The following is a 27,062-nucleotide window of genomic DNA, read 5'->3' on the forward strand; positions in this document are numbered from 1 at the left end:
AGTCATTTTCCCAAGTATGTTTAGAAACCTATCTGTACAGCAAAGCCTACCAGTTATATTAATGGGAACCACGTCAGCCTGGATTGTTTGGGCTTGCTGTCGCATCTTCTCTTCTGGCGTTGGCAAAGGAAGGGACTTGGTCCAGTTCGTTTGAGTATGAAGGTCAGAGAAGTCGCTTGAGGTTGGCGTGTTAGGTCTCCTGATGGAAATAAGTCTTTCCTCTTCTGATGAAGAAATAGAACACTGCAGGGAAAACAGTAAGTAGATGCTGTAGTGTGTAAATAGCTGGCAAAAACATTTAAAAATACATTCCTTGTTTAAAGCCTTTTTTCAACTAGGGCGCGGGCGCCTGGGTGGCTCAGTCGGTTGAGTGGCCGACTTTAGCTCAGGTCATGATCTCACGGTCTGTGAGTTCGAGCCCTGCGTCGGGCTCTGTGCTGACAGCTCAGAGCCTAGAGCCTGCTTCAGATTCTGTGTCTCCCTCTCTCTGCCCCTCCTCCACTCAGTCTGTCTCTGTCTCTCAAAAATGAATAAATGTTAAATAAATAAGTAAATCAATAAAATATTTTTTCAACTCATTAAAAGCGAGCCAAAAAAACCAAAACAAAACAAAACAAAACTGGCCACATTTAAGAAAGAAGCGATAGTTTGCAAGAAAACTGCTCATCATCTTGAGCATGACCCGTTATGTATATGATTCACGCCGTCGCCTTAGTCTCTAAACCATGAGGTCTGCAAACGGTTTTGCTGACCCTCGATATCTTTTCGGTTCTTCCTGTTTCTCCTATATTTACTGCGGTCAGAAAGCTTATGGATTTAGTTGAATGCTAGAAGCCCGGAGAAGCATCATGGCTGTGGCCATCGGTTTCCATTTTTATTAAAATTTTGTTTGCTCAAAGTCATTTCTAGCCTCAACCTCATTTCCTTCAGGCGCTGACCTCAAGGAACATTTCTGGAACGATAGAGCTATTGTGTGCTCTTCTGAAACCATTTATATGAAAACAATTGGTGTGAAATTGTTAAATTCTAAGAAGCTGACTGAAACTCTGCTCTGAGCCTTATCAGAATTCCATGAAAACATTTCTGGCAGTGTCTGTTTCAATACAGATTAACATCCTAACTGGGGAGCCCTTCTGCAATACCTTTCTTCCCATAACATCTTAAAAAGCGGAAGCAAGAACGCTGTTTGGGGAAGCATTTTACCATGGACGGTACCATGGCCGCACAACAGTTGGCTCTTTGACAAGGAAGTTCCAAGAACTCAAACACAATGTGCTCACAAACAACAACGAGGACAAAAAAGGGTGATTGGCTTTTGTTGAGAAACGGCAGTTTATAATACACAATAAATGTCTAAGAACTGGTCTTCGAGTTGAAAGCATTTAAACTAACTACCACCTCTGAAAATAGGGCATTTAAAAGAGTTTTACTTCAGAATAAAAAGGCAATGAACCTTCCCGAGGGAATACCTGTGTAACCAGCACCCAAGTCAGCTCAACACTCCCCTCCCCAAACCACACACCCCTAAGCAAGGGTAACTACTCTCTGACTTCTAACACCCCACCATAGCTTTGTTTGCCTATGTGTGACCTAAAGGGAATCCTGACGTTCTCTTTTGTGACTTTCTTTTTTCGTTCAATATTATGTTTGTGAGGATTTATCTATCTTTAAAAAGCAGGCATTGATACCTTGCTGGATTTAATGCAAGTTTCTAAAAGCATACAGGTAAGAAATTTACAGAAGAAATACATCTGTTAGAAATTTCAACCACTTAGAAGAACACTGTAATCACTGTTTATTACTATTGAATTCATCTTGCTGTAAAATATCTGTTTTTATTCTACAACTACCAGCCCTGCACAAATTTCACAAGGACTACAGAAGAGCCAATTAAAATAGTTTGGTGTTGGGGGATAGGGCCTAAACTAAGAATCCAAAGACCTGAGTCTATTCACTTCATACCTGACAGTCTCGTGACTTTTAGGCTCTTCTTGAGCCCTTCCTTTGCTGTAAAGTGGGGCTATATGTTTCCCTCCTGAGTCCCACAAAGAGCCATTCTCAAGACCTAATGAGATAAGGGCTGCCTGGGTGACTCAGTTGGTTAGGCCTCCAACTTCAACTCAGGTCACGATCTCGTGGTCCATGAGTTCGAGCCCCATGTTGGGCTCTGTGCTGACAGCTCAGAGCCTGGATCCTGCTTCAGATTCTGTGTCACCCCCTCTCCCTGCTCCTCCCCTGCTCACACTCTGTATCTCTCTCTCTCTCTCAAAAATGAATAAATGTTAAAAAAAAATTATTAAAAAAAAGACCTAATGAGATAAAATCTCTGAAAATATCTATGGCTGTTAAACATCATGGAAATAAAGGCGATGGTCCTATAAAAGTGACTTTAGGAAAGCAAAATCATGGGGGCACCCGGCTGGCTCAGTCGAAGAACAAAGGACTCTTGATCGTGGGTTGTGAGTTTGAAGAAAAAAAAAAAAATCTTAGTAATAAAAAGAAAGAAAGCAAAATCATGAATTGACAAGTTCATGATTTTTTCTTTTATTGCAAAAAGACTACCAATAATAAAGGTGTTGTGGAAATAGATAATATAAAATAAATCATAATGAAACATCTCTATTTTTGACTTTATATTCTTGATACGTAAAAATGTAAAATGATATGGTAGTTTCTTCTCCACCCAAGGAAAATTGTGAAAAGACGTTTGTAATTAAACTGACAAATAAATATACTCGATTTATAATGAGCATATGTTACCGACACCTGATAATGATATTAAATTACATCGGATTATGATATTAGATCACACCATATCCACTTCACATTTGATCCAATTCTGCTTAAATGGTTACAACACCTATCAATGGTTCCAGCTCCTACCTATCCTTGAAAGATAAACAAGGGAATGTTTGAGTCAGCAGTGGCAGCTAAGCCACAGCGAGATAAATAATTTCCAGCCTTTTTGCGCTTGTACCACGCTGGTCACATATGACTTACAATACATATTCTCTACCCTTAAGATGCAGATTCCCCCTGCCCCCCAGGCACACACACAAGTAAATGAAAACTAACTGTATAGGAGAATTTCATGACAGTTCGCATAAAGGTCTCATGTCGATGACTGAATCTCAACGTTGCCAATTAGAAGGTTACTCCAATTTTCTGATACACACACAGAAATAACTTTTCAGGTAATCTTGAAATACAGCACACGCTTTCAAGCCTACAGGAAGCAAATCCTAACGAAACCAGTTTAACAGAGAAGTAAAGCCACAGCTTGATGAAGAATAAAGAGCACGGTGACATCCTGCAGGGAGGGTCCCCTTTTCCATGTGACACCTGCCAAGGGAGATGGTGAAGCACCGTTCCACAGTCTGTGTGTGTCTCAGTGGTGCCCAACAGCCCTAGTAACCTACTTTTCTTTTAGCTGACTGATGGCGTCAGAATCGATAACTATCACAAAGAGAAAGTACTTGAGCTTAGCCTGGTTGCCGTGGGATGACCGCCAGGGATAGCTCCGGTATGACAACTTCCAAAGGTAATCTATTATAAAGTGCTCTCTTCATTTGTGAGACAATTTCCCAAGCGTGGCAGAGAATAAAGTTCTATGCAAATGTGACTATTACACAGTGCTACAACTAAGGAAAGATAAAAACCAGGACGGTGTGACTTCCACAACGATCGCACTCCTATCCTTCCTAGGATTTATAAATCCAGCAGGGGCGCAGGAAACCACCTCCTGCGTCTCAATAGCTGAACACATCATGATTACTCCATTAAGATGGACACTGTAATCCTCTGGATTATGTTAGCCCCTTACCTGGTCTCCACATTTCTGCCTATTGTGCCCACCCTCCCACTCCAAGTCTACGTCTCAACACAGAGGCGTGAGGCATCCTTTTAAAATTTAAGTCAGATCGTGTTGCTCCTCTGTTCAAACCCCCCAACATCCTTACCATGACCGACAAGACCCTACATGATCTGCAAACGGCTCACCACTCCCTCTGACCTCATCTCCTACTATTCAGTCCCTTATTTCACTCTAGCCACTCCATCCTTTCCGTGTAGTCTCTTGTACATATCATGCACACTTCTGCCTCAGGGCCTTTGCACTTGCTGCTCCCGTTGCCTGACATGCTCTTCCCTTAGACATCCACACCATCTTTTTCTTCATGTGTTTATTCAAGAGTCTCCTTCTTGTTGAGGTCTTACCTGTTGAGCATACCTCAAATTTCAACTCCTCCCTAATATTTTATACCTCCCTTCACTGCTTTTTCTCTTTAGTACATATCAATAGTATACATATCTTTTAGATATTTACCTTGTTTTCTCTCCCATGAGAATGTAAGTTCCAGGAAGCTTTAAATCAGAATTTCATAGAGAACTGTTTCAGGATTTTAGCTAAAAAAGGGTCACCATTTATTTACTGGCTGCTACATGCCTTGCTCTGGGTTATAGACTTTATAGAAATTGGCACCTCATTTAATATTTATAGCATTAGCTTCATTTTACAAATAAGGAAATAGAACAAAGTAATTTTACTTTTGGGACGTTCACAAGTGGACAACTGGGATTAGAACCCGGACTTGACCCCAGAGTCTCTGCTGTTAAACAGTGTTAAAATAACAACCTGGCAATATTTGCAATAAGTTACTAGGTTGCCTGATCTAAAGATAAAATCTCCATTTATATCTCTTCTTTAAGAACAAACCTTTTAAAAATCTAGAAAAGCCACCGCAGTGTGGCGCAGTGGAAGAAGCACTAAGCCCTGGAGTAAAACACTAAGTACCAGCATCCTCGCTCTTGTCATTTACGAGCTGTAGGTTTTGAGCAGCTCAACTCCCTCTGTTGAGAACAGAGCAACTCAAATAGCTTCACCATGCTTCATATTAATGGGCTGCCTCAATATAGAGTGAATTACTGTTTTCAAACATGGAGTTTAAAGTTGCCTTGCTTTTGGACCTTAAATGCAATTTTTAAAACTGTCTGTTGATCAGTAATGTTCCCTGATACCCCATACCCTGATCCCAGAAGGAATGAAGAGTCACAAATGAAAGGAGAAACCACAATAACTCGTGCCAGATTACTTAATTTAGAAAGGGAAATCACTGGCCACACCAGCAGTTGTTGTGTAGATTTGGGATGCTGCAGACCTGCATTTCAGAGACTCCCAGGTCCTGTCTGGAAGCCAGACAAGCTCCCACCAGATGGACAGTGGAGCCTGAAACATGGTCTCTTTGGCAGGTGGCCAAGTTATCAAAAAGTGAGCTTAAATGTGAATCACAGATTAGCCCAGGCTTTATCCTTTTTAATCTGCTATGCTCCTAGCAATTAAAAAATGTAATTATAATCAGAGCTAAATTTAGCATTCATTTAGCAATTATTACATGAAAATGAAGGTAGAACAGATGAAACTATATAGAGTATTATTATTTTTTTTAATTTTTTTAATGTCTATTTATTTTTGAGAGGTAGACAAAGCATAAGCAGGGCAGGGGCAGACAGAGAGGGAGACACAGAATCCACAGCAGCGTCCAGACTCTGAGCTGTCAGCACAGAGCCCGACACAGGGCTTGAACTCATGAACTGTGAGATCATGACCTGAGCCAAAGTCAGATGCTTAACCGATTGAGCCACCCAGGCACCCTTATGTAGAGCATTAGTTAAAAGAATACTAACATACATTCCACTCCTTTTTGCAGGACACTTACTCTGTCTTTGATGTTGGTTTTTTTGTTTTGTTTTGTTTTGTTTTGTTTTGTTTTGTTTTGTTTTGTTTCCCAGAAGGAAATCTGTCTTGGGTTGACTCTTCGTTTTCCAGATCATAGATGGCTTCATAAGGTGTCGAAACTTCCGCAGCCTTTTTTGCCTATATGTGCTTCTTCCACTTTCAATATACTTAGACACAAAAGATCCTGACTTATTTCTGTTCTCTCCTATCCCCTCCCCGCCAACCCCAGGCTCAACAACAACAAAAAAAAGCAGGGGCAGTGGAAATGGATCCATACGGAAGCACAGTTCTTGGCCCATCTAGCGGCTCCATCGTGGCCAGGTGGTGGTGTCCATATCCACAAGATTAAATAGCTTCGATTGTTCTTTCTCTCCCCATCAGCATATTAGTCCTTTTACCAAAAAGCCAGCCCCTTTGTCATTATTACATGTTGGATTAAAATATTGTGGACTGAAACTATTGCATATTAAGGATCTTTTCCTTAAAAGAATGGAAAATACTTAAGACCTTAAATGTTTAAACTGATATAGTACTTCTTACTTATAACCTTTTCATTTTAATAAATGATATATACAAAATATATAACATAATGAATATTTCAGAACTTACCACCCAACCCGTGACTTATACAAACTATTACCAATAACTGCATCTACCTCAGTGCTCCTCCCTGCTTTCCCCAAGATAACCACTGTCCTGAATTGTGTGTTAATCATCCCCTTACTTTTTGTTATATATGTACCAATATGTGTAACTTACATGTTTACTGACTTTTATAAAAATGGTTCATTCTCGGTGTTGTGTTATTTACTTATGTTTCTAAGACACATCCATGTTTCTGTGTGAGCCTACAATTCATTCGTTTTACTGGGTATACATTCCATTCCAATACGTATTTATTTATTCACTCTTTTACTAATGTAAAAGACTGCTTCACTTTTAAGGGTGCCGAAGGTGTTCACTACCATGATTGTGGTGATGGGCTCATGTGTGTACACATATATCAAAACTTACTAAATTGTATAATTTAAATATGCGTATTTTATGTAAATCACATCTCAAAAACACTGTTTTAAAACCGAGATTTCAGTTTCAGTATTTTAAAACTACGTGATCTTACGCAAGCGATATAATCTCTCCAAAATGCAGTTTCCTCATCTGTGTTATGGGTACAATCCAAGCTACTTTGCATGGTTGCAGTAAGTATTAAATAGATTCACACATAGCACGGAGCCTAGTCTCTGGCTCCTGAACTTTTCCACATGTTGGGAGATACAGAGGTATACAGATAGCAACAAGACAGGAATGCTGTGTCCCCATTTAAAGGAGAAGGCAGATATGAATGGAGCCTTATTCCAGTTTAATGGGGTGTTTGCAACAAGAGACACTGGAACAATTTACTGGTTTGAATGCATAAAGGTCTGGAAAAGTGACAGTCCCCAGGCTTCTCATTCCTGCCTGCAAGGTACAAAGTAACCAAGGTGTCCCAAACTGGGAAGCACTGAACACACAGAGCTAGCATAGACTCCTCTGGGTTTCCACTCTGCCCTGGAATTACTCACAGAGACCCAATACAAATGACTGCACTAGAGTCAGCTAGGGCATGGTTTCTAGACCATAAACCATCCTAGGCCAGCCAGTATGTCTGTATACTGAGACGAAGTGCTACTTAAGTGGTTTTTGAAACAATGGTATGAGTGAATGAACGAATAGCAGACAAGTCGACAGTGGAATGAAAAATGCCAACAACAGGCATAATAAGAAGGCATTTGGGGAGTGAAGTATTCTCCCCCTTTTGTTTCACCAATAGGGTGCAAGGAAGAGAAATGGAGTATAAAGCGGAGGCCCTACATTCGCGTCCTCCCTGATGCGTTCTAGCCATGTGATCTTGGGAAAGCAATTTCATAATTCTGAGTCTTGGTTTCCAGATCATCAAAATGATAGCAACGAGGCGCGCCTGGGTGGCTCAGTCAGTTAAGCGTCGGCTCTTGACTTCAGCTCAGGTCACGATCTCACAGTCTGTGAGTTCGAGCCCCACATCGGGCTCTGTGCTGCCTGCACGCAAAGCCTGCTTGGGGATTCTCTCTCTCTCTCTCTCTCCCTCCCTCTCTCTCTCTGCCCATCCCCTGCTCATGTGCTCTGTTGTCTGTCAAAATAAAGAAATAAACTTAAGAAAAATGATAGTAATGATTATTAAAATACTTCTTCCATTGGAGTTCCTGTGGGAAATGAGATATAACTTGAAAAAGTCTGGCAAGTGTTCTAAAGTAAAGTTAGTGCTAGTATGACCTCTAGTAGTTCTATTTAGAGATAACCAAGAAAGACACAACAATGGGAAGTTTGTCAGTAGTTGCTGAAACCTCTCAAATTTGTTGCTTCAGGCAGGAAATTCTTTGTGGAAAGTCTATAATAAAAGACTTAGGGGGAGTGGGAGAGTGGCCAAATTTCATTGTCCGCGGAGTCCTTTTCTTTGTAGTCTGGTTTGAAAACTCAAGCGGTTTAGTAATACTGAACTAGCCATTATTTGAGCATATTCTATGTGCCAGGCACCAAGTGAAGACTTTCACAAACATTAATTCCTTTCAACCTCACCACATCCCTCCCCAAGGAAGGTAAGGTGGCTGTGTAACTTATGATCAAAACCAGAACTCCTCTGAAAGTGAAAGGGGGTGCTATTAATAATTACGCAGGACAGCAGCTGTAACACAGGACTGTCCTGGGCAAACCAGAACATGGGGCTTCTAACTCTTTACAGCGAGGAAACCGAAGCTCATGGAGAGAAGCAATTTACCCAAAACCACTCAGCTTCAACAGGTGGACAGGCTGCCCCAAACCAGCGATCTCAAGCATCATGTTATATAAGCCTCCGATATGTGCAATTACAGAGCAAGTCTACAATCCCTTTTGTCTTTTCAAAGTCCTCCTTCAATTGAAGTATCTCTCACCAATGAGGACTAAAACAGAACCTGAGATGCTAGTTCAAAGAATAACAGGAAATAGAAAATTTCAGGTTACATCAGTACCATAAAAGCCAACCTTTTATTGCCATAATCCCAGTCTAATTTACGTGTTTGGGAGTTAATTTTATTTATAAGAGATTGAGCAACTCATAACTGACATCCTTTCTGCTCAGACAATGGGGCCTCTATGAATGTTTCCCTGATTCAGTGAACATATCATCAAACATAACCTCCAACAATGGCAGTTGGGGAGATGCCCTATCAACTCACTGGAAATATTTTGGCACCCATGACTGAACTTCCTGCAAATACCTGAAAAACCTGTTTGCTAGTACCTGGTACACACTGAAAACCGAAAGAACACACACACACACACACACACACACACACACACACAAAAGGCTGCGACTAGCATAATACGAAAGCACTGACTTATTCTCTGATTTCACGGTTGGAAAAAAAAGGTGTTCTGTGAGATTTCTAAAGCCCTTTGCAGACAGCATTTCTCTCATGCAAGTTTATATATAACATATATCATTGGAAATAGTTATTTTTCTTGCTACACTTTGAAAGACACATGTGGAGATAATTAGCAAAATACCATTCCTTATACCATAAACAGGAGTCTTACTTCGTAAACATGTTTTGCATTAGGATAATTATTCTAGAACAATTCTCTAGAATAAACACCCAGAACAGATGTCCCCTAGGTTCTTCTAATGTATGTCTTTAGCTTTTACCTTATCAGCAGCTCTCCTTTTAGGAGCGTGCTTCTATCCTAAGCACATAATAGATGCTTCCTATTGCTGAATGCAAATTAGATGCTTTTCATTCTGTGTACCTCTTTCCAGGTCAGAGCATTTGTAGTCTAAGCATTTGTTAACTTCTGTGTAGTCCACTGCTCTCCTCACCATACCCCAACTGCTACCACTTACCTAGAAAATACAAAGTAAAGGCTTTCCCCAGCATTTTCCCTCAAATTTGACCTCTATATACTCTGTATCTAAAATAACCCCAACTGTTAAAATGACTTTTAAGAGCATGCATTGCGCTTAAGGGTCTTGGCCTTAACACAGAGACCATAAACTGCTGGCTTGGAGCCCCTTTTATAGTTACTGAACTCCCACCTGATTTCAAATGTCAACTTGATCACGTACTAAATCCCATGAAGATTTAGGTAGACTTCTGGTCTCTATAGTCTATGTTTAATATTCTGTCCTGCTGGTCTGTACATTCAGATTCCACACTGAGCAATTCCTGACTCTTTTTAGTACCTGGTGAGGCGAGTAGTTCTCCTTCCTCATTGCTCCTCTAGGTTACAGCTTTCCCCGCTATGACCCTTAGATCCTCTCTGGTCCTTCCCTTTCTCTGTCCATCCCCCAAATCACTCTTAAACCAAAACGAAACTAAACCACTCAACATCTTATTGGTGTTGTGTTAATTCTATAAATTAATTTGGGCAGAAATGACAGCTTTTTGATATGGAGTCGTCTCATCTAAGAGCATAAGAGAGAGAGAGAGAGAGCCAGTGCGCAAGAGCAGGAGAGAGAGGCAGAGGGAGAGACAGAGAGAATCCCAAGCAGGCCCCGCACTCAGACATGGGGCTGGATCCCACCACCCTGGGATCGTGACCTGAGCTGAAATCCAGGGTCAGATACTCAATTGACTGAGCCATCCAGGCACCCCGTCTGCCATTACAACTTTAAATAGATTTTTCCTATTATATCTTGTAATTTGCTTTTGTAGATATGAAAAGTATTGGTTTCCATATATCAACATCATACCTTTCTATGTCATCGAAGTTTACTCTTGATAGCAGTTTCAAATTTTTATTTTCCTGGAGTCACCAAGTATACAAACATATCATGTACAAAGAATGATAATTTAATCTCAGTCTTCCCTTATTTCTGAGCCTCTTACCCTACAACTTTTCTAATTGTTTTGGCCAGTTCTTCCCATACAATGTAATAATAGCGACAAGTGAATGTCCTGTCTTACGTCTCATTCTAAGAATGGCCCATGGAATAGCATGTTGGCTTTGGTGACAAGGCAGATACATTTTAAGGTATGAGTATCTACTTGTTTCTATATTATGGAGTGTTTCTTATCAAGAATGGATGTTGAATTGTTTCAAATACCTTGTCACTATCTATGGTTTTGATCCGATCGTTCTCTTCAAATCTATTAATATATTAACATGTGATTAGATTAACTGATACTGAAAATCCTTGCATTCCTAGTGGGATATATCCAGGTTCATTTTTAAACATCTGTCTTGTAACAAGCTGTTAAATTATGTTTCCTAACATTCTACTGTGACTTCTAATGATAATATTCATGAGTGGGACTGGCCAGCTGATTTCTACTTTGTGTGGTCTTTGTTAGGTTTGATCTCAGGGTAAATCTAATTCGTTTAAAAAAAAAAAATCACACCATATCCTTCTTTTTTTTTTTGCTCTGAGAAAGTTTCAAGCATTGGATTTACTTACTCTTTCTATTTTCTTTTCCTTTTGTTTGTTTCAAGTTTTTATTTAAATTCTAGTTCATTAACATATAGTATAATCTCAGTTTCAGGAGTAGAATTTAGTGATTCATCACTTATATATAACACCCAGTGCTGGTCACAAGTGCCCTCCTTAATACCCATCACCCATTTAGCCCACCTCCTGCCCACCTCCCTTCCAGCAACCCTCAGTTTGTTTTCTAAAAGTAAGAGTCTCTTATGGTTTGCCTCCCTCTCCTTTTTCCCCCTTTCCCTATCTACTTACTCTTTAAAAGCTTTAGTAGAACCCTCTCTATGAAACCATCTGAACTTGATGCTTTTTGTAATTTGGTCCAATTTTTTCTTTTAAATGAGCTTCATTTTTCCACCCAGTTTTATCGAGATATAATCAACATAAAACATTGTGTAAGCTTAAGGTGTATAATGTGATAATTTGTTATATGTATATACTGCTAAATGATTGCCACAATTAGACTAGTAAACACATCTATTACCTCACACAGTTACCATTTATTTTGTCAACCTGGTGTGAATTTTTGACAAAATTTCTCTATTTTTCAAATCAGAAATCAGTCTGTTAAAATACTCCCTCTCTAGAAGTTCTAGAGTCAGGTTTGATATATTATATAAATTAGAAAATCAGTTTCAACATTATCTCAACATCTTCCATCTAACACAAGATGGTACATACAACTTTTGTTCCTAATCATAAAGTCGTCTGCTTAAAAATGTTAGTGACTTCCATAGGGCACCAGGGTGGCTCATCTGATTCAGCGTTCAACTCTTAAATTCTGCTCAGGTTGTGATCTCATGATTCGTGGGATTGAGCTCTGCATCGGGTTCAAACATGGAGCCTGGTTGGTATTCTCCCTTTCTTTCTCCCTTTCTCTCTCTCTCTCTCTCCCATTCCCCCTCACAATAAACAAATAAACATTAAAAAAAAATATGTTAGTGACTTCCTATTAGCTATGCAATAAAACCTAACTCCATCACTTACCATGGCTCCCCTGTCATCCCACCTCAGCCTCCTTCCACCACTACTCCTGTTAACATTCCTGGTGAACTCAGTAACCACAGAGCGGATCCATCCCTCATCAGGCTTTCACGACCTCACCTCCAACGTGCCCCAATGACCCAGTCTCAGAAACATGCCCTGGACTTCATCATCGCATAACATCGGATATGGGATTTTAGTAGGGGTTCTATAATTGATAAATCTATAGTATTTACTGAAGGTGTAAAGAGAATAAAAGCAGCAAGAATGTGCCCAACATTTTTGGCTTCAGCATCTGGTAGAACGGAGTTATACGGTTTACCGAGGTGGGGAAAACTATGAGAGGAGCAGGTAGGGATGTGAGAATGAACATTTTGGGATTTGGATTAGGTTTGAGATGCCCATAAGATAGACAGTAAGCAGCTAAATGCATGGGTCTGGACTGGTGATAGAAATTTAGGAAACTTCAGTGTCTGGAATTTAAGGCCATGGGTCTCAGTGGGATCACCCAAGGATTAAGCCTGCTTCAGAGGAGCAGAGTCAAACCAATGTTTAGATATATGGAATAGCATCCAACCATGACTGAGAAGCACTGGCTAGTGAGGGAGGAGGAAAACCAGGAATGTGTGGTCTCATGGAAGCCAAGTATAGAAAGTACTTGAAGAAGGACAATAAACTATGTCAAACACTGCCGAGAGGCTGAATCGGAGGGGGGCTGAAAACTATTAGATTTGGGCAAGATAGACATGATGAACAGACTTAACAAGAGTGATTTCAGTAGCGTGCTAGGGATAAAAGTTTATTTGGAGGGGGTTCGAAGGAGATTGTGAGAAAAGGCAGTGTTGACCGCCAGTCTAGACAGTTCTTTGGAGGAGTTCTATTCTAAAGAAGACCTGGAAAATAAGGCAGAATTTGGAGGGGGGTGAAAGGTCAAAGGAGGGTTTCTTCAAGATGAAAGACAAGGTAGCTTGTTCATATAGTGAAGAGTTCTGATGCAATAAAGAGAGAGAATGGATTGGGCCAAAGAGAAAGGGGCAAATTGCAGGGATGAAGTTCTTGAGAAGTTGGCCTTAATCGTTCCACTGAAAAAATACTGAGTGTTGACTGCATGCCATGCCCTAATCTAAGCACATGGGTGCAAACAGGGCAGAAAAGAAGCCAGGACTGTGCACTCATTGCAATGGCAGGAAAGGGTGAGTAGGTGTAGGCATAGATGCAAGCCGTTCAATAGGTTTGGTTGTGAAAGGATATGCCTTCGGACTGCTCCCCCCGCCCCCCTTCACCCCACAGTGCAGTAGATATCACAGATGGTATCTGAGAGTAAAACAGAAAACATGGTGTTTGGAGATTTGAGAAATATAATTTGGGCAGTGGGAGAGTGAACTGATGAGCTCATATGTTAGGACTGCTGGCACTTTAGGTCCAAGGTTAGGCATTTATAACACAAGCGGCCAGTAAAACCTGGTGTTTTCCTCTCGCCTTGTTTAGGGAGCCAGGCTTTAAGTGCAGAGCAGAGGAAGAGCGGGATTCAGATGGGATTGGGCTCTTCCCGTAAGCGGCCTGAGGTGATCTCTGAAAATGGTTCGCTATTCACTTGACCCGGAAAACCCGACAAAATCATGCAAATCAAGAGGTTCAAATCTTCGCGTTCACTTTAAGAACACACAGGAAACTGCCCAGGCCATCAAGGGTATGCGTATCCGAAAAGCCACCAAGTATCTGAAAGACGTCACTTTGTAGAAGCAATGTGTGCCATTCCCACACTACAATGGTGGGGTTGGTAGGTGCGCCCAGGCCAAACAGTGGGGCTGGACACAGGGTCGGTGGCCCAAAAAGAGTGCCGAATTTTTACTGCACATGCTTAAAAATGCAGAGAGTAATGCTGAACTTAAGGGTTTAGATGTAGATTCTCTGGTCATTGAGCACATCCAGGTGAACAAAGCCCCCGAAATGCGGCGTAGAACTTCCAGGGCTCATGGTCGGATTAACCCATACATGAGCTCTCCCTGCCACATTGAGATGACCCTTACTGAAAAAGAGCAGATTGTTCCTAAACCAGAAGAGGAGGCTACGCAGAAGAAAAAGATATCCCAGAAGAAACTGAAGAAACAAAAACTTACCGCCCGGGAGTAAACTCTGCATGAAATACATGCAAATAAAAGTAAAAACAGAAAAACAAACAAACAAACAAACAAACAAATGGGATTGGGATGTCTTCAGGAAAGTGACAGAAGGAGAGAGGGGCCATCAGAGTTCCAAGTATGCACAAAGAAGTGAATATAATTGTGGGTCCTGTCATCTAAGATGGGGAAAGATAACTGAGGCTATGAAGAGGGTAATTTCTCACGGGGTCAAATAATTTTTGAAATGGGATTCTAGACAGATCAAGCTGGAAAGACAATAAACGAAATTATCCCTGACTCTTCTTTTTCTCCCAACTTCAGCAAATTCTATAGGATCCACTTTCAACATAAGCCTAGAATCTTCTCCGCTGCCACCCTGGTCCCAGCCCACATCAGCTATATCTTGCCAGGATTACTGCAATAGCCTACTGACTGACCATTCTACTTCCACTTTCAACTCCCCACAGTCTCGCCTCCATATAGTAGCCAGATTGCATCAAATAGTAATTCAGACCACCCTACTTACCACCTCAGTTCCCCCAGTGCCTCCCCATCTTCCCCAAGAACAACAAATCCAAAGTTCTCACCACGGCCGGTCAGGTCGTTCCTATGTGATCTGGCCCTTGGTTGTTTCCCCAAAGTCATTATTACCTCTCTCCCCTTTGCCCACCGCAAGCCACTCTGGTATCTGGCTACTTCTCCCACAGGATTAACCACACTAGGGTCCCCAGGCCTTTGTACTTACTATCTCTTCTTCCCAGAAGCTCTTCCCAAAGATATGCCCATGTGGTGTTCTCACACTTCATTCTGAGATCTGCTCTAATGACACCCTCGGAGAGCCCCCTCTTGAAAACTCAGTCTAAAATAGCAGCCCGTCACTCTCAAACTCTTACTACCAGTTTATTTTTCTTCATAATGTGCATCACCACTGTGTTGTATTATACTTGTTTACTGCTGTTTCCCCACTGAGGAAAGGTAAGCCTGTGAGATGCTGGATATGTTAATCAACCCGATTGTGATGGCCATTTCACAAAGAAAACGGATGATTTAAATAATGTACAATTTTATTTGTCAATTACAATTTCAATAAGGTTGAAAAATTAAATAAGAAGAGAACACAATCCTCACCATAACTCATCTTTTGATTTCTATTTTCCTTATTCATATCAATGAGAAAAAAAAAACTTTAAAATTAAAAACCAGATCAATTTTGAGGTAGCTCCTTTTCCTACTACAGTATTTCCTAATACAGGATTGTGTATTTTGAGTCCCAGAGGACTAAGCTAATATGGGAACATACTTTTTTTTTTTTATTTTTTTAATGTTTATTTATTTCTGAGACAGAGACAGAGCATGAGTGGGGGAGGGGCAGAGAGAGAGGGGGACACAGAATCCGAAGCAGGCTCCAGGCTCTGAGCTGTCAGCACAGAGCCCGATGCGGGGCTCGAACTCACAGACTGCGAGATCATGACCTGAGCCGAAGCCCGACGCTCAACCGACTGAGCCACCCAGGCGCCCCGGGAACATACTTTTAAAGAGATAAGAAAAAATATTCTCAAATAAAAACCTGGGTTTTTATTAGAAGACTAAAAAATTATGGTAGTAAATTTCCCATTTTTGATCAACTGTTATCCACCCTTTTCTCTGATGTTATTTATGTGGGGAAGGGCAATAAATTTTGACTAATGTTCTCTAAACAATAACGCATTTATGCATTGACCTAATTCTACCGAAATTTCTTAGATTAAAAAATGGTTTCTAAATCAACACGTGTCCGTCAAACTTTAAGTCCATAGTACTAAGTAAAATGAATTTAAAAAACCCATATAAGTCAAAATCTCTCTACATTTTTATCTGCTCATGGGGCATCTATTACTGAGAAAATATATTTGCCTTAAGTAGTTTGTACATACTACAAGAGATTGCATGAGAAGAAAGGCAGCCAGGGTAACACAGCATCTCGAAGTGAACTGACCAGTTCTATAATATTAAGTCAAAGTGCTGCTCCTGTTCAATCTTTCTGAGAAACACTGACTGCTTGTGAAACAGTGACTTTTGCCTGTTATACTTAGAGCTCTTGTTTTAGGATCTGAGTGGGTTCTTGGTCATGAGAAAAAAAAACCCAAAAAACAAAAACAGGACCTTCAATTTTTCTACCCAAAAGAGAATATTCAAAATGCACAAATATACTTACTGATTGTGACCCTTTAATGAATTCCTTGAATCCTAACCTTACCTTTTTTTTTTTTTTTTTAAATTTTAGACTGACTGTGACTTGCGGAAAAGTTGCAGTCATAGCGCTGATAATTCCTGTGACCCCTTTACCCAGCTGCCCACAATGTTAACATGCTAAATAATCATGGTACCTTGGTCAAAATTAAGAAATTGAGATACCATTATTAACTGAAACCCTATTTTATTCTGATTTCACCAGTGTTTCAACTTACGTCGTTTTTCTGTTCTGGGACCCAGTCCAGGTTCCCATGTTGAATTGGGAAGCCTTACCTTTTGATCTGTTTCTTCATCTTCGTTTTGATAATCATCGCAGAGGGGGTTGGTACTGGCTGCAAAGGTCGGCCCCTGGGAGTAGTACTGTGAACTTCGGTAGCCATCCCGCCTCAGCTTATCACATTCTGCAGAGGGTACAGGCCAGGGAAGGGGTGGGGGAGGAAGGGCGTAAAAAACCAGAATTTGTTTGCTTCTCTTTATTTACCTTTTCTAGCAATATTTTCCTAGGCGTAAGATTTCAAAATAATCATACTATTAATAATGAAAATGATGATCAAAACAACTAAGAGTTAGTAGATTACACACTACATACCATGTTCAAATGCTTTAATGGGATGATTACCTTTAGACTTCACAACAACCCTCTGAGTCAGGTTTAGAGTAATTAAATTTTTTTCTCAGTAAATGTTATACAGATAAGCAACGGACTCAGAATACGAAACCAGGTTCTTAATTACTGTAATTGTTCATGCACGGCAGTGGAGGATGCAACTCCTCATCAAAAAATACAAAAATTCGGGGCGCCTGGGTGGCTCAGTTGGTTAAGCGGCCGGCTTCGGCTCAGGTCACGATCTCGCGGTCTGTGAGTTCAAGCCCCGCGTCGGGCTCTGTGCTGACCGCTCAGAGCCTGGAGCCTGTTTCAGAGTCTGTGTCTCCCTCTCTCTCTCTGACCGTCCCCCATTCACGCTCTGTCTCTCTCTGTCTCAAAAATAAATAAATGTTAAAAAAAAAATTTTTTTTAAAAATACAAAACTTCTCGCGCTATGCTTCTTATAGATTCCTCAGCTGGAAGGGACACGAGAAGTCACGGATTACAATGCCCTCATTTTATTTTTAGTTCTCAACTTAACTTTGATGCCAAACAGGCTATAATCACCGAGTGGAATTTAATGTGAAGCCGGGTGGCAGTCTGAGCCGTCTGCCAGACTACAGAGAAATACCTGGCAGCAGCAAGTGGAAGGTAACCAGAAGCATGGCACCCTGCTTCGCAGCAAGGCTGGGGCCGTCGGCTGCTCAGAGACCAGCGGTTCTCATCGAGGAGGGACCACTGTGCTAATTGTAACTACTCGGATCAGTGGGGGCAAGTGCAGCAAGGAAAGTATTAGTGGCTTTTTAAAGCCCCAAGAGATTTCTTAGTACCCAGCCAGCACCTTAGAGGAGGGTTTGCCTTGCAAAAGGGTTCACTCACCACAGGGTACCTTTAAATATCCGGCTCATGAAGGAGTGTGAAATGTGTTTGGTTTGGGAAGGGTTTCCCCTTCGCACAGCATGACAAAACCGTGCACCTAATGGCACCAAAGTAAAGTAGGGCATCTTCAGAGTTCCTCTGTAACAACACTAGGATCTGTGATTCTTCTCAGACAGGAGATGACGAACAGTCACTTTAGTGAAAAGATAAAAATTCTCCAAGCGGGGGAAGAAAAGATCCTTACTCTCCTTTGCTACTTCACGGTGGGAGTGAATAAAGTTTCCAACCCAGAACTGCTAATCAGATTTTTAAAAACCCCATGGAAATAGTCATGAGGATCTTTTAGGATGTCAAACTAACTTTAAAAATGCATTATGTAATCACAAGATAGCTGCTTCCGTTACTTAGGAGCTAACTAATTTGTGGGCTCGGCTTACAACCACTCAATATGGAGTAAAATGGGAAACTTTTTTTAAAAAATTCTGAAACTTCCAGAATACAACTTATTTTTTAATAAGGATTTATTCATATTAATCTCTTTTCAGTGAGAAATATTTTCACATTTTTTCCAACATTAATAAGTTTTCTAAAAAAAAATGTAAACAGAATGGTCAGAATTCTACTTTCCTTCTACAGAGAGAATATCACATAAAGCGTGATGAGTGTTTTTCACTGTTCTGGGTAGTTTTGGGATTCTGTAAGTATTTGATTTGATTTTCTTTAATTAATTACCCTAAAGTTAGGATAAAAAAGTAATACTCAGTAGTTTTGCATTTCATTAACTTGTGTTGCAAATTAACTCTTCTGTGGTCCTATCAGCTGAAGTCTCCTAAGGATTCAGGGTGAACCTTGTGTAACAAACCAATAAAAACTGTTACCACTTTAGAGGGAACACACCTCAACATAAAATGGGCCATGTATGAAAAACCCACAGCTAGCATCATATTCAATGGTGAAGAACTGAGAGCTTTTCCTCTAAGATCAGGAACAAGACAAAGATGTCCACTTGTATTCCACATAGTACTGAAGGTCCTCGCCACAGAAATCAGATAAGAAAAAGAAATAAAAGGCATCCAAGTTGGTAAGGAAGAAGTAAAACTTTCCCTGTTTGCAGACAACATGATACTATATACAGAAAGCCCTAAAGACTCCACCAAAAAACTACTAGAACTGATAAACGCATTTAGTAAAGTCACATAATACAAAATTAATTACAGAAATCTGCTGCATTTCTATACACTAATAATGAAGTAGCAGAAAGAGAAATTAAGAAAACAATCTCACTGATGACTGTACCAAAAAAGAATAAAATATCTGGAAATAAACTTACCAAGTTGGTGAAAGATCTGTATCCAAAAAAACAATAGAACACTGATGAAAGAGACTAAAGATGACACAAATAAATGGAAAGATATTCCACAGTCATGGATTGGGATAACTAATATTGTTAAAAAGTCCATATTACCCAAAGCAATCTACAGATTTAATTCATTTCCTTTCAAAACACCAACAGCATTTTCCACAGTAGAATAAATAATCCTAAAATTTGCATGGAACCACAATAGTCTCAGAAGAGCCAAAACAATCATAGAAAAGAAGGAGAAAACTGGAAGTATCACAATCCCAGATTTCAAGATATACTACAAAACTATAGTAATCAAACCAGTATCATTCTGGCACAAAAGCAGAATTATAGATCAAGGGAACAGAATATAGAGTCCAAAAATAAACTCATGCTTTTATGGTCAATTAATCTTTGGCAAAGGAGGCAAGAATATGCAATGGGAAAAAGACAGTCTCTTTAACAAATGGTGCTGGGAAAACTGGACAGCGACATGCAAAAGAATGAAACTGAACCACTTTCTTATACCATACATAAAAATAAACTCAAAATGGATTAAAGACCTAAATGTGAGACCTGAAACCATAAAATTCCCAGGAGAAAACTTAGGCTGCAATTCTTTGACATCAGCCATAAAAAGATTTTTCTAGACATGTCTGTCTCTTCTGGGAAGGGAAAGAAATGCAAAATTAAACTTTTGAGAGTACATCAAAATAAAAAGCCTTTGCACAGTGAAGGAAACCATCAAAAGAACAAAAAGGTAACCTACTGAATGGGAGAAGATATTTGTAACTGATATACCCAGTAATTGGTTAATATCCAAAATATATAAAGAACTTACACAATTCAACACCACCACCACCAACCCCCCCTGAAATAATCCAATTAAAAAATGGGCAGAGGATACACACAGACATTTTCCCAGAGAAGACATCCAGATGGCCAACAGACACATGAAAAGATGTTCAACATCACTCATCATCAGGGAAATGCAAATCAAAACTACAATGAGGTATTACTTCACACCCATCGGAATGGCTAAAATAAAAAACTCAAGTGTTGTCACAGACATGGAGAAAAAGGAATCAGCATGCACTGTTGGTAGGAATGCAGACTGGTGCAGCCACTGTGGAAAACAGTATGGAGGTTCTTCAAAACATTAAAAATAGAATTAGCATAGGATCCAGTAATTCCACTCCTGAGTATTTATGCAAAGAAAATAAAAATACTAATTTGAAGAGATATATGCACCCCTATATTTACTGCAGCTTTATTTACAATAGCCAAATTACGGAAGCAACCCAAGTGTCCATCAATCAATGAATGGATAAAGAAGTGGTGTGTTTGTGTTCGTATGTGTACACACACACACACACACACACACACACACACACACGCACACACACAATGGAATACTATTCAGCCATAAAAAAGAATGAAATCTTGCCATTTGCAACAACATGAATGGATCTAGAGAGTATAATGCTAACTGAAGTCAGTCAGAGGAAGACAAATACCATATGATTTCACTCATGTGGAATTTAAGACACAAAACAAATGAACAAAGGGAAAAAGAGACAAAAAGAACAGACTCTTAAGCACAGAGAAAAAACTGGTAGTTAGCAGAGGGGAGGTGGGTTGGGATGGGTAAAATAGATGAAGGGAATTAAGAGGACACTTACTGTGATAAGCAATGAAGTAATGTATAGAATTGTTGAATCATTATATTGTACACTTGAAACTAATATAACACTGTATGTTAATTATACTTGAAATAGAAAAGTAAAGAGTTAAATGCAATCAGCCACACATAGACACACACACAAAAAGTTACCACTTTGTATCTACTTATGTTATAATTCATTATTTTCAAATACTTGACAAACAAAACAAAATAAAAAGTGAAGGCTAAGGCCCTTTTATATATATATATTTTTAAGATTTTATTATTTTATTTTATTTTAAAGCTTACTTACTTATTTTGAGAGTGTGTGTGTGTGTCTGTGTGTGTGTGTGTGTGTGTGTGTGTGTGCATGAGCAGAGGAGAGGCAGAGAGAGAGAGTGGGAGAGAGAGAGAATCCCAAGCAGGCTCTGTGTCAGCAGTTTGTGAGATCATGACCTGAGTTGATATCAAGGGTCAGACTCTCAGACGACCAAGCCACCAGGTGCCCCTAAAGATTTTACTTTTAGGTAACTTCTACACCAAATGTGGGGATGGAACTCACAACCCTGAGATCAAGAGTTACATGCTCTACCAAAAAAAAAAAAAAAAAGTTACACACTCTACCAACTGAGCCAGCCAGGTGCCTCAAGCCAAGGCCCTTTTAAACGAAGTCCTTCTGTTGTTCCAATTAGTCTTTTCCCCTCACTAATAGACCCTATAAGAAGTATAAGTTTAAAATTACAAGCTTTTACAGTATTGAAAATCTTTTTCATGTATTGGGTACCCCGTCAGATGTGTTTGAAAAGATTTCTTGCCGGAAAATAAGGAAGGGCTGTTGGGCTGGATCATCTCTAAAGCTGAGCCGAGTTCTGATGTTTTTGGCAATATTAAAAATAGCTGACACGACTGGATACACATTACATCTTTAAAGACCAAAACACTGCAAAATTATTATCCATGAAAGTATGAAAAGCTGGCAAATATTAGTACTTCCACCATCACCTTTTGAGCCTAGTTTAAGAGACAATGCCCCTTTTTTCCATAATGAAGTTTGCGTCACAGAAATGTTTAAATAGTGATATGTCAACTGAAATAGGATGCCGGGTCTAAGGTGAGACTGGGCAGCATACATTTATGGCAGATGACCAATGTTTTCACTCTTATCAAATTTCTGAAATCTAATAAAGTCATCGAATTCCACTGTCACTTGTCTTATTCCAACGCTAGGGGAAATCTAGGAAAATCTCCTCTTGTCAAGTTGCAACAGCTCTCAGTTTCTAAAACCATGGCTTTGTTCATTAAATAGAGTTTATTGTCTGGAGAGTGAGATATAAGTAAGTGCAAGCCATCATGAATAAACAAAGACTTTTCCAACATTAAACTGAGAATAACTGCAAGGCAGAGCATACTTTAAAGCGAGCCAGGCCAGCAGCTACAGGCTAGAAATGAGATACTAAATGTAATGGAAGATCTACCTTTAACACATACTCCTCTTGCAACAGGAATTTGGACTAAAGCCGACCTATTGTTCTCACGGTACTGCTTGGAGAAAGGGATCACTGTTCGTTGTATCCTCTGGTTTCTCAACCACAAATTTCCTCCTCTTTCCTTTCATGTCAAACTATTTTCTTTAGTGCAAGAACAGTGGACAAACAGGGGCGCCTGGGTGGCGCAGTCGGTTGGGCGTCCGACTTCAGCCAGGTCACGATCTCGCGGTCCGTGAGTTCGAGCCCCGCGTCAGGCTCTGGGCTGATGGCTCGGAGCCTGGAGCCTGTTTCCGATTCTGTGTCTCCCTCTCTCTCTGCCCCTCCCCCGTTCATGCTCTGTCTCTCTCTGTCCCAAAAATAAATAAAAAACGTTGAAAAAAAAAAATTAAAAAAAAAAAAAAAAAAGAACAGTGGACAAACATTCCTTGCTAGACCAAAGTTTTAAGTACAGAAGAAAAAAATAACGTCATACCACTGGATGGTCATTTAACCATCTTACGAATTTAAACCTTTCTTGGCCTCCAAACTTTCATGTATTTCACTATATTAGACTGTTCATGTTACTATTTTAGACATGTTAAAAGAGTCTATCTACTAAAGAGACTTGGGGGTACCTGTGTGGCTCAGCTGGTTGAGCATGTGACTTCGGCTCAGGTCATGATCTCACAGTTGTTGAGTTCGAGCCCCACATCAGGCTCTGCGCTGACAGCACGGAGCCTGCTTTGGATCCTCTGTCTCCCTCTCTCTCTCTGCACCTCCCCTGCTTATGCGCTCGCTCTCAAAAATAAACAAACCTCTAAATAAAATAAATAAAATAAAGAGGCTTGGAGGAGTTATTCAACGTAATCTCCTCTGCTGGAAATCCTCAATGAATTTCCATGCTCCATGTTTTACTTTTCAGTTTACTGAATCAGTCACAATTAGCTAGAATATGCAGCAGTTACAAATAGTTCCCAAACTTCAGTGGCTTCAGAAACTCGGAGAATCTTTGCTGCACGCTGTCCTGGTAGAAGTAGAGCTAGCAGGAACTCTGCTTAGCACAGTCACTTGGGGACTGGAAAGAGGGAAGTACCTGTGTTCATCGGTCACATGGCAGCACGGTGAGAACGTGGTGACTCCCACACTGGCTCCTAGGGCTTCTGCCAGAAAGCTTCACTTTCTTTACTGACTCTACTCTCATTTCTTTGGCCAAAATAAGCCATGTGACCATATCTAACTTCAGAGGGGACTAGAACGGGCAATCCTACCTTGTGAACAAGGAGGGAGAGGAGAATATTCAGCAACTATTCAAGTGACTCTTCCAGACAGGGATCACGCCGAATCTCAGATTTTCCAGATCCCTGCTATGCTTATTTCATGTTTACTTCAATCCTTCTTGAATGAGGTTGAGAGGCTTTTGGTGGGGAATCTGCAACAGCAATGAAAAGCTACTCTCCGTGTTTCAGGAACAGGAAGTTAACTATTGGGAGGGATTCTACATGGAGAAGCAGTGGAGTGCCTGGAATCAAGACAGACCTGGCCGTACTGGGGGACGTACTAACTGTGACGTCTAGGGGACAACGCTTGAACCTGCTGGAAACTCGGATTCCACCTCTGTAAAGCCAGGACTTTACTCAACTCAGTCTCGGAAGCCGTCATGAGATTCATTCAACAAACAACTCTGAGTGCGCTGCTCTCTGATGAGAGAGCTGAGGTAAGGATATGTCAGAACTTTGCACAGAATCCTCCACATGGCCAGTACTCAGAAGATGGACACCGCTTCCAGAATCTACCACATAAACCATAACTACCTCAAACTCTTCCACTTTTAAAAGCCAGCGAGCAAGTCCGCAAGATGTGCTTGGCTGCACAATTCTTCAACATAACCACAATTTTACCAAGCCTTTGGCTATATCTTTACCAAAATATCATGAGGCTACATTTCTTTTCCTAAGAAGATGTGTTAGGTACTCCTAACCCCCGGTACCTGTGAATGTGACCTTATTTGGAAATAGGGCTTTTCCAGATGTAATCATGTTAAAGTGAGGGCATTAGGCTAGGCCCTACTCCAACAAGACTTATGTCTTCATAAGAAGAGAAAACAGAGATCGTGGGGCCATGTGGAGACACAGAAACATACAAACACAGAAGGAAAAAAGCCCGTGAAGACAGAGGTAGAGATTAGGAGTGATGCAGCCATAAGCCAAGGAATTCCCAGAACCCCCAGAAGCTGGAAGGGCAGGAAGGGATTCTCCCCTCGAGGTCGGTGGGAGCACGACCCCATTGACACTTTGATTTTGGATTTCTAAGAGAAAAATAAAGCGAGGAAGGGAATAGGGAGCAGCATTTGTAGCAGGTCTCACCGAGCAGTGATTTCTGAGCAAAGAAAGTATGTCCCGTCAACCTGAGAAAGAACTAGAGAAAAGTACAGTTTGGGGTGAGAACAGGAGACATGGCCAGATAGGTAAACAAGGGACAGACTATGTTAGGGCCTTGAGGGTTCTAAGGACTCTGGCTTTTACCATGAGGCCAAGGGACAGCCTCTGGAGACTTGGAACAGAGAAGTGACATGATCTTACTTGCATTTATCACCTTCTTCCTGCTTACCCACTTCCCTAAGATGCCAGGACTCAGCTCAAAGTCCCGATACTGACACATATATTCCAAATAAACCACAATAGGAGCTTGATTGCTATCTACAGGAGGAGAAAGCCAATCAATCATTCAGTGATGCCAGTAAAAGTACATGGACATTTTTATCACCGAATGGTATAATGCACCAGAGTTGATTGTTTCATATTTATAAATCTATAAGAGAAAACATACACATAGCGAAAAATTTTCTGAATTTATTATAAAGAGTTTGAAATATACTCAAAGAGAACAAAGTTCTTACCTTAAATAAATGGCCAATAAGCCCGACTTGCTTAAATGAGAGGGAAAAGGAGGAACAGTAGAAGGAGAGGAGACACTGGGGTCTTCTAGTCCCCAAAGAAATGATATCGTATGATAAGGGGATGCTAAAAGGAAAAAAGTGAGGGGCGCCCTGGGTGGCTCCGTTGGTTATGTGTCTGACTTTGGCTCAGGTCATGATCTCATGGTTTGTGGGTTTGAGCCGCATATTGGGCTCTACACTGACAGTGCAAAGCCTGCTTGGGATTCTCTCTCTCCCCCGCTCTCTGCCCCTCCACAACTCAGGCTTTCTCTCTCTCTCCATAAATGAATGGATGAATGAATGAATGAATGAATGAATGAATAAATGGATGGATAAACAAACAAACAAACAAACGAGGAAAAAAAGTGAGAAGTCTGTTGACTTGTTAGGCTGTGTGAAAAAGAAGGGAAGAGGGGAGCCTGAGTGGCTCAGTCGGGTAAGTGTTTGACTTCAGCTCAGGTCACGATTTCATGGTCTGTGAGTTCAAGCCCCTCGTTGGGCTCTGTGCTGACAGCCTGGAGCCTGCTTTTGGACTTTCTGTCTCCCTCTCTCTCTGCCCTTCCCCCACTAGTGCTCTGTCTCTCTCTCTCTCAAAAATAAATAAACATTAAAAAAAAAGAAGTGAAGGAATGATGAAGGAAGTATTTGAAATAAGCACTGCTATAGTAAAAGCCAGAAGGAACAGATAAGAAGATAATATTGTCATTCCTCAAGTCATATGGGTCGTGTTGGTGTGTCCAGGTATGAACTGCCAGGAAAGTTCTGGAACATTCAAGTCAAAAGCACAATTTTGGTACTCCACAACAGCAGAGCATTCTAGACATGCCATATTTTATTTTATTTTTTATAAGCTTTTATTTAAATTCTAGTTAGTTAATATATAGTGTAATATTGGTTTATGGAGTAGAATTTAGTGATTCATCACTTACATATAACACCCAGTGATCATCAAAACATAGGCATACCATATTTTAAAATCTAAATGTGGTTTCTTTTAACATATTAAATCTTTCATAATCCTCCTACTATAATCCAAGGTCATTGAAATTGGGAGGATTCTACTTCCAAAATTAATTATAAAAATAATAGTCATGAGGTGCTGCTTCAGTGAGGATGTCCTATGATGAACCATAGTCTAAAAAAGTCCTTTTTTCCAGATCACTGATTTTTAAAGCCATTACTAATGACACTAAATAAATGCATTATTTTCTAAACTGGAAGCCCTTGGCCATCATTATTTGATCCGTGTTTCAAGTATTTCTGTGGGAATTGAAAGAGCACAAATACTATAGGTGTCTTATGGATTATGAAACCCAGGTATAAAGTTTCTGGAAGATCCAGGTTTACAAACTTCTTTCCCAATTATTTATCCATCAGATTATCAACAACAGGGGAAAAGGCCAGTTCTATGATCTATCTTTGTCCATTAGTGGAGAACTAAGGACACATAAGACTATAAACATGCATTCTTAAATGAAAATCAATTCCAGTCCAACAGCTGTATTGGGTATTATACAGCTAATCTAATTTGAGCTTTCAAGTAAGCACACAGGAAAAATCTGTCGCATTCAAACACTGCACTTCGTAACCATTAGGGAATTTATTTTCTTAAGAAAATTAAACCAAAACGCATTTTAAAATAGAA

The 27,062-nt window shown here is 40.3% G+C and overlaps 1 protein-coding gene across 4 annotated transcripts in view; it reads right to left on the minus strand.

The window, feature by feature from the left end:
- Positions 1-27,062, minus strand: part of NHSL1 (NHS like 1) — a 132,328-nt gene that overhangs the window by 22,065 nt on the left and 83,201 nt on the right. For all 4 annotated transcript variants that reach the window (XM_060616776.3, XM_060616775.3, XM_060616779.3 and 1 more), the window contains exons 3-4: positions 16,820-16,947; positions 51-243 (exon numbers count right to left, since the gene is read on the minus strand). In XM_060616776.3, coding sequence (XP_060472759.3) covers positions 51-243; positions 16,820-16,947 — 321 coding nt within the window. The remainder of the gene's footprint in view (positions 1-50; positions 244-16,819; positions 16,948-27,062) is intronic.

This window comes from Panthera onca, chromosome B2 (assembly GCF_046562875.1).
Source record: "Panthera onca isolate mPanOnc1 chromosome B2, mPanOnc1 haplotype 2, whole genome shotgun sequence".
NCBI classification, from domain to species: domain Eukaryota; kingdom Metazoa; phylum Chordata; class Mammalia; order Carnivora; family Felidae; genus Panthera; species Panthera onca.